The sequence below is a fragment of the Artemia sp. Qi Xiang Cuo genome, chromosome 4, assembly GCF_049724085.1.
Source record: "Artemia sp. Qi Xiang Cuo chromosome 4, ASM4972408v1, whole genome shotgun sequence".
In the NCBI taxonomy this organism is placed as follows: domain Eukaryota; kingdom Metazoa; phylum Arthropoda; class Branchiopoda; order Anostraca; family Artemiidae; genus Artemia; species Artemia sp. Qi Xiang Cuo.
The window spans coordinates 3,527,535-3,535,905 of NC_142797.1; the positions used below are offsets into that span (position 1 = coordinate 3,527,535).

General features: G+C 39.4%; 1 protein-coding gene across 1 annotated transcript; it reads right to left on the reverse strand.

The window, feature by feature from the left end:
* Positions 1–6,889: 6,889 nt before the first annotated feature.
* Positions 6,890–7,588, reverse strand: LOC148952690 (uncharacterized). The gene has a single exon (XM_089087342.1). The coding sequence runs from the start codon at positions 7,586–7,588 to the stop codon at positions 6,890–6,892; it is 699 nt and encodes a 232-aa protein (XP_088943468.1).
* Positions 7,589–8,371: the final 783 nt, after the last annotated feature.

The window sequence follows — 8,371 nt, forward strand, 5'->3', positions numbered from 1 at the left end:
CAGTGACGATAAACCCTTCCCTAAAACTTTAATAAGAAATTATGACCTTCATTGCATAAATCATTGTAAAACACGTCCATAGATTTTAATTGTGCATGCCCCTGTAATTACAAAAATTAATTACTCATGAGAAACATATCTCACCCAAATACATCACTTCTTAGTTTGATCTTGAAATCAGCGAAAATATCTCTTGGATTTCCAAACTTGCAGTTTATTTTTATTGCAATATTTGATTTTATGCACATCAAAAAATATATAAATAGTATATAACTAATATATAACTAATAAATATATAAAAATATAACTAATATATAACTAATATATATAACTAATATATAACTAATATATATAACTAATATATAACTATATAAATATATAACTAATATATAAAATATATAGTCTAGTTCAGTTGAAATGATTCAATTGCTGGCTAATACTTTATAATACATGGAGTGAAACAAAAATTTTAGTGAACTAAAATTGGTAGTACCAAATAATTTTCAAATCGCCATACGATTGTAACAGAATAAAAGAGAAACGTTACGGGGTACTTTAAAATAAGACCGACGCATATCAGTATATTTGGGATGACCCCCTCCCCAAAAAATGTTTACTTTTATTTGAACTAGTAATAGAGTTTGTTAAAATAAAATAAAACAAAATGCTAAAGGATGTCTGACTTCATTACATATTGCCTTTGCTAAATAGTTTAATATAAATCCAATCCCAAATTTAGAATTGTGCAAATGAGAGTAATTAGAAAATTTTAGTTACTCGTAGGAGGCCTGAATCATCCAAATACGTCACTCAGCAGTTGAGTTCTTACATCTTCAAAGACATCAGTTGGATTTGTAAGTTGGATTACATTATGTTACCTGGAGTAGTGTAAAACAGCCAGCCAATGGTAAAAAAAAGAAGCAAATTACATATTAAATTCTTACCTCTATTATACAGATTAATGTAAATCCCATCCAAAAGTTAGAATCGTGCATACCAGGGTAATTAGAAAATTTTAATTACTCATGGGAACCATGTATTAACCAAATACATCACTCGATTATATCTGCTTCTTATATTAAATTATATAGTAAGAAATTGTCGACAAGTTCTTTTACCGTGATAAAGACTGTAATTCAAATTCAGCAGATTGATTTATATTTTTGAATAACACACGTATTTACTAGCATGAAATTCTTTGTAATAGCTTCTGGTGGTCCGCGCATTTGGAAGAAACTAATGAAGTTTCTGTAATAACATATTTCTAGGCTACAAATCTCGCTGCAGCAACTAGTTCATTATTATTATTTAGCCATCCTACAAATCAGTAGTCATATCCTGGTCCGGCTTACATTTTTAGCGTAAGTTTACAATTCTGATCAGCTGTTGCTTTGCAATTTTCGTACTAAGAATCACTACAAGTAAGGGCACATCCAGTGTATTTGCTTGGGGGGTGTTGTATAAAAGCAGAACTTTAAAAATGTATCAAAGATTTGTTCATGTGCATTTTTGTCACGTTTTTACGAGTCAGCCACAAATTTGGAGAGGTTTCAAACCCTTAAATCCCCCCTTCCCTTCTGGGATACGGCCTTGACAGCAAGTATAAAAAGGTAATTTTTTCACATGAAATTAAAGGGTGACTTTAAAACAGAAAACAAAGAGGAACGGTCCTTCAAATCAGGGAGCTAACACCCCTGCTAAAGTGTGACTTTTGAATTTTTGAGGAAACGGATGCCCTAATACAGAAGCAATATTACAAATTTTAACTGTTTTCTTCATCACAGCACTTCAAGAATAAAAGGGACTTGTTTTTATTGAAGAACAAAAGGGACTAAATTACCATTTGAGGCTGACTCAACATTGGTAACTATTCGATTATAATATATAATATATAATATATATATAATATATATATTAAAATGTTTGGTTCTAAAAAGATATTTCAAAAAAGAGCTGGAAGCCCTTCGAAAGTAGTGTCGAAATGAAATGAAAATTATATAACTGGGATTATCATTATTGAAGACCACACCTAGGTAAGTTTAAGCTTCCCACCTTGAAAAATAAGGAAAGTTTTTTCTGCATGGAATGACTGATGTGTCCCTTTTTTTCTTTTTTCTCCACTCCAGGTGGGGCAATAATACACTACAGAGAGCTCTTTGAGGGCACATTTGAAAGTTAGTTTTTAGATTTGCCTACTTTTCATAAATTTGGTTCGATGACGGTGTTATAAAGTGCCATACGATACCCAAAAATTGTACATTGAGTGCCATTTCAGCAGTAGAAAAGCTGGAGAGCATGAAAACAGTACAATCCCAATCTTCATTGCCGAAGAACATAAAACCGTGGCTCGTAATACCCTTTCTTGCATAAACATCTTACCAGCCCTCTTAATAAGTTTCGTAAAGTGTCTACTGACTAACAGAAACAGACCAGTTTTAATGCCTAGGCTGGGCAAGTGTTGTTAATTCATGAAAATTAAAGGGAGAGGGTAGAATATATATTTCAATGTTTGGAGGGGAAGTCAGTGAACAGAAAAGAAGCAAAAATGAAAAAAGCTGATATTTCAGCAAGGACCTCCACCAAGCTATCTTCAGTGCTCAAAAAAAAAGAAAAAGAAAAACTAACCTTTAGAAGTAAATTCTAACAGAGTAGAAGAAACACCCCTTCTTCTGCTTTGTTTAGTTTACTTCAAAAGGTTAGTTTTTTTCTTTTTTGTAGCACTGAAGACGACTTTCTGGAGGTCCTTGCCGAAATATCTGCTTTTGTAATTTTTGCTTCTTTTCTGTCCATTGGCACTATTTGCTATTATATCCTGTCCGCTTTTTATATTCTGTCGCTATTATATTCTGTCCGCTTTTCGCTATCTTATTTTTTTTTCTTATTTGTCATACGTCAGTGATCCACCTGTTTCTTTTTAAACTGTAAGCTCCGATGAGATCTGTAATCTCTGCATAACAAAATTTTGAAGTAATCAAAAGATACTATGCTTTTCCAAACAGTCAGAATTGTGTATATGCAATATCATAGGCAGCGCAATAGCGCTGCCTAAGTAAAGAACGATGTGGGCACAATGTATTGTATTTTTTCTTGGTCTTAGATCAGGGCACTTCGTATCGAAAGAGTTGCAAAACTTCGAAAAGGGCTCATTCGATTCAAAATTGGAGTGGTTTCTGCACTTTTTAATAGTCGAAAGTGATGGAAAGGCAACTAACACCCCTTCCACCCCACCATTTCCCCAAACACATCCAATCAAAATTTTGAGATAGCCATTTTGTTCAGAGTAGTTGATTTCCAGATAGAAATTATGTTTTTTAGGAGGAAACTCACCCACAGCCCTCAGGGCAAGAGTTGTAAGTGATGCCCTCGGGGCACATAGGGTTTTTATAGAAAGCGTTGTCGTAGAAACTTTAAAAAACGCTCATTCGATTGGAAATTTAAAGGGCTAGTGCACTTTTTAATAGTCAAAAGTGACTGGAGAGCAACTAACCCCCCTCTCACGCCCACCTTTTCCCCAAACACATACAATCAAAATCTCGAGATAGCAATTTTGTTCAACTTAGTTGATTACTCTTGAAATTAGGCCTTTAAGGATAACACCCCCCCGCCCCACAACCCTCAGGGCAAGATTTTTAAGTTATGCCCTGGAGGCATATAAGGTTTTTTTATAGAAAGCGTTGTCGTGGAAACTTCAAAAAGGACTCATTTGATTGGAAATTGAAATGGCTAGTGCAGTTTTTAATAGTCGTGATTTGAAGGCAACTAACACCCTTTCCACGCCCACAATTTATCCAAACACATCCAATAAAAATTTTGTGATAGCTATTTTATTTAAAGTGGTTGGAAGGTCAGGAAATTATATCTAAGAGGATGACACTCCCCCCACAACCCCCAAGGTTAGTGTTGTAAGTTATGCCCTGGGGGCATATAAGGTTTTTGTTGAAAGCTTTGTCGTAAAAACTTGAAAAAAAGGATCATTCAATTGGAAATTGAAATAGCTAGTGCCCTTTTTAATAGTCAAAAGTGATTTGTGGTAAAATAACCCCCCTGTTTAGATAGCCGTTATGTTCAACGTCTTTAAAAATTTCAGAAATTAGGTTTTTGAGGATAATAAACCCCTCGGAACCCTCGAGGCAAGGGTTGTAAGTTATTCCCTGGGGGCATATAAGGCTTTAATAGATAGTGGTGTTGTAGAAACTTCGAAAAGCGCTCGTTCGGTTGGAAATTAGAAGGGCTTGTGCCCTTTTTAATAGTCGAAAGCGATGGGAGGATAAATAACCCCCCACATATAAGGTTGTTTGTTTTTTTTTATAGAAAGCGTTGTCGTAGAAACTTTAAAAAGGAATCGTTCGATTGAAGACTGAAACGGCTAGTGCCTTTTTTTAATAATCGAAAGTGACTGAATGGCAAGTAACCCCCCGGTCACGCCCATCATTTCCCCAAACACATCCAATCAAAATGTTTAGATAGTCATTTTGTTCTACGTAGTTGAATGGTCCGGAAATTATGTCTATGAGGATGACACCCCCTCCCTCCAGCCCTCAGGGCAAGGGTTGTATGTTATGCCCTTGAGGCATATAAGGTTTTTATTGAAAGCGTTGTCGTAGGAACTTCAAAAGGGCTCAATTGATTGAAATTGAAAGGGAAAGTGCCTTTTTTAATAGTTGAAAGTGATTGGAGAGGAGCTAACACGCCTCTCACGCCCACCATTTCCTCAAACACATCCAAACAAAATTGTGAGATAGCCATTTTTTTAACGTAGTTGAAAGTTCTGGAAATTTGGTCTTTGAGGATGACAACCCCCTCAAAGCTCTCAAGTGTTGTAATTTATTTCCTGGGGGGCATATAAGGTGTTTATGGAATTTTGTATGCTCCCTTTTGCATATTTCTCAGTACCTTGTCTTCCCCTTTTCTTAGCGAAGAGCTTATAGTTTATCCTGATTTAAATGATGTATTTATATTATTTCTTTTAACTCTCTTCTTAATTTTTGTGACAATATTGGGATAAAAGGCAAAGCTATGTAATTTGTTTCTTGATTTGACCCATCTTCTTCTAATATTTCTGCTTACTTACCTACTTACTTACTTACCTACTTAGGTCCTGGCCATCCTCGTGGGACGTTTTGGGGCCACTCCTCTTGCTAGCTCATGCGTAAGAGCTCGGTACATTGCTCTATCTGGTGCGATACGAGATAACTGGGCTATCTTGACGTTGTCGAAGTGGAAGTTCTCCATCCATCGTTTTCGTGGTCTGCCTCGTGGCCGAAGGCCATGGAGGGATCCTTCAAGGGTGATTTTCGGAAGGCGGCTCGGCTCCATTCGCTTGACGTGGCCGAACCAGCGCAGTTGTTGCTTCTTCATTTTACTGAGTATGGTTTCAGTGGACTGGAGCCATTGACGTACTTTCACATTTGTGATTCGGTCAGTGTATTTGATTCTAGAAATGCGACGGAGGCATCTCACCTCAAAAGCTAGAAGTTTTATTTCGTATTCGGCTTTCAGAGTCCTCCATAAATAACTATGGGGATTACTAAACTGTTGAATATGCGCATTTTGAGTTTGTTGGATAGGCAGTTACTTTTCCAGAGGTTGGCTAGTCTTCGGAAGCTAGAGCTAGCAAGTGCAAGTCGACGTTTCACGTCAGAGCTATGGCAATTATCTGAGGAGAGTAGGCTACCAAGGTACAGGAAGTGGTCAACCGTTTCAACCTGTCTCCCGCCTATGGTGATAATGGGCGGGTTGTCTAGTTCACATCTCGTAGTTACCATGACTTCGGTCTTGCTGGCATTGATCTCCATTCCGTACGGCTTTGTGGTATCGTAGAGTTTATCAGCTTGTGCCTGCAATTCTTGTGTAGAGTTGGCTAGCTCATCAATATCATCAGCTTAGGTAAGATTCTCTATTAGCACCACTCCTATTGTTGCGCCATATTCCGACTGCATCATCGACAGAACGGCATTTAGAAAGAGGTTGAAGAGATGTGGTGATAAGATGCAACCCTGGAGTACTCCTGACGACGTTGTAAACTCTTCTGACAACCCATCAACGGTTATTACTTGGCCTTGGAACTCGTCTTACAGACTCTTGATTATTTGGACTATCTCATAAGGGATACCGTAGTGAAGGAGGATATGCCATAGTCCTTCGCGCCATATCAGGTCAAATGCCTGACGGAAATCAACGAATAGTTGGTAGAGTTCTTGGTTGAATACGATGTGTCGTTCCATGAGTTGCCGAACGACAAATATCTGATCGATTGTTGATCTTCCAGGGCGGAAGCCGGCCTGATATTCTCCAATGGCAAAGGCAGTTGCTGCTTGTATGCGTCGGAGTAGGACTTTTGTCAGGACACGTGACTGATGGCTCGTGAGGCTGATCGGGCGGTAGTTTCCGCACTCTTTCTTTGACCCCTTTTTGTGAATGGGTAAAATGGCAGCCTTGCGCCACTGACGGGGTACGTGGCTGGTTTCCTTTTTGTGAAATGGGTACAATGGCAGCCTTGCACCACTGACGGGGTACGTGGCTGGTTTCCCACACCGCAGACACAATGGCATGATACAGATCAGTTACATTATCCAATCCGACGTTAATAAGTTCAGCGGTGACTCCGTCTGGGCCAGGGGCTTTTCCTTGTTTGAGCGACTTGATTGCTGATTCGGTTTCTGACTTGAGTGGGGGTGGTGGTCTGAGTTCTTGGTCGGGTTTGGGGAAGCGGGTTAGTATTTTAGGACCCGCAGCTACTGGGGGATTCAGTTTATCGTTAAAGTATTCTTTCCATCTTTCAAGTTTCATCTTTGAATCGTAGATCTCATTTCCGTCTTTGTCCATGATCAATGATGTTTGCGGCTCTTTTTTCTGGCATAAGTCGCGTACCATTCTGAAAACTGCTCCGCTATTCCCCGTTCTTGGACAGTATTTCGCAGTCTTCGTATTTCTTCCGCAGGTGGTTACGTAGTGCCTTTCTGATCTCTCGCTCTACTCTTCTCCTGAGGAGCTTATCAGTATCCCAACTCTGACGGTCGGATTTATTGCAAAAAAGTCGCTTATCTTCGCATAGTGCAATGATCTCATCTGCAATCCATGGTTTTTCATTTGGAGTTTTTCTTCCAAGGACGTCATTCGCTGTCTCTATGATTGCTGATGTAGCCTGCTCGGTCAGGGAGTCTATCTCATTAGCAGTGGTCAAGGGAGAATGATTTTTCAGGATCTCTCGGAATTTTTCAGATAGAGTGGAAGTGTAGGCCTGCCTTTTTGCGGGATCCCGCAGCAGATCCAGCCGGAATCTTGGGGTTTTTGTTGCTTTTTGCAATTTTCTCATTCTTAGCTTGAACCTTGACATCAGGAGAGTGTGGTCAGAGTCGAAGTCAGCTCCAGGTAATGCTACTATGTCTAGTACGGAAGACTTCCAGCGCTTCGATATCAGGATATAATCAATCATGTTCTCGGTTTTACCGGCTGGGGATCTCCAGGTCACTTTACGTCGATGGCGGTGTTTGAAAATTGTGTTCGTTAAGAATAACTCGTTTTCTCGGCAGAAGTCGCGCAATCGTTCCCCTCTCGCATTGAGTTTTCCGTGACCAAAAGTCCCCATTATATCGGATCGGCCGGTATTATCTATACCTACTATAGTGTTAAAGTCCCCCATGACAATCAGTACGTCTTTTTTATGGATTTGGTCAATGACACTTTGTAGTGTGAAATAGAATTCATCGCATTCTTCCTCACTTCTGGCGGAGTCTGGGGCATAGACTTGGACGACAGAGATATTCTTGGCAGCTCCCTTTAGTCGTAAGACGGCTATTCTTTCTGAGACTGGGGTGAAGGAGATTATAGATTTTTTGGCAGTTGATGATACGAAGAATCCTACACCTTGTCGATGAACTCCGTCCTTGCGGCCGGACAACAAGAGGGAGGCTCCAGAGATGTTTTCCTCACTCGTTCAGGGGAGGTGAATCTCCGAGAGGCCGATAACATCGCAATTGTATCTCTGTAGTTTTCTAAGGGCAAGATCCAGTTTTTCCGGTTTGGCATGTGTTCGGATGTTTAGCATACCAAAGGGTAGGGTGGTTTTTGTCAGAACAGATCAACCGTGTGGATTTTCACCCCGAGTGGGGGTCGTCCTAGGCCTAGGATTGTCGGCTGCCCCGGACGCGGTAGCATGTAAAATCGCATTATTATCATTCAAGATTGGTTGTTCGTCGGTTACCCCGGACCCCATTACCTACTAGAATATCTTTAATGAAAATTAGTTAATTGCTTATGTGTTCTGGTGATGCTAATTTTAATACCCTATCAACTAAAGAAATAACCACACCCCATTTTACCTGGATCGGATGATTTGATGCGAAAGACAAGTAACAGGTTGTTATTAGTC

Coding starts and splice junctions, on each gene's coding strand:
- LOC148952690 (XM_089087342.1), bottom strand. CDS start 7,588: ATGGGGACTTTTGGTCACGGAAAACTCAATGCGAGAGGGGAACGATTG.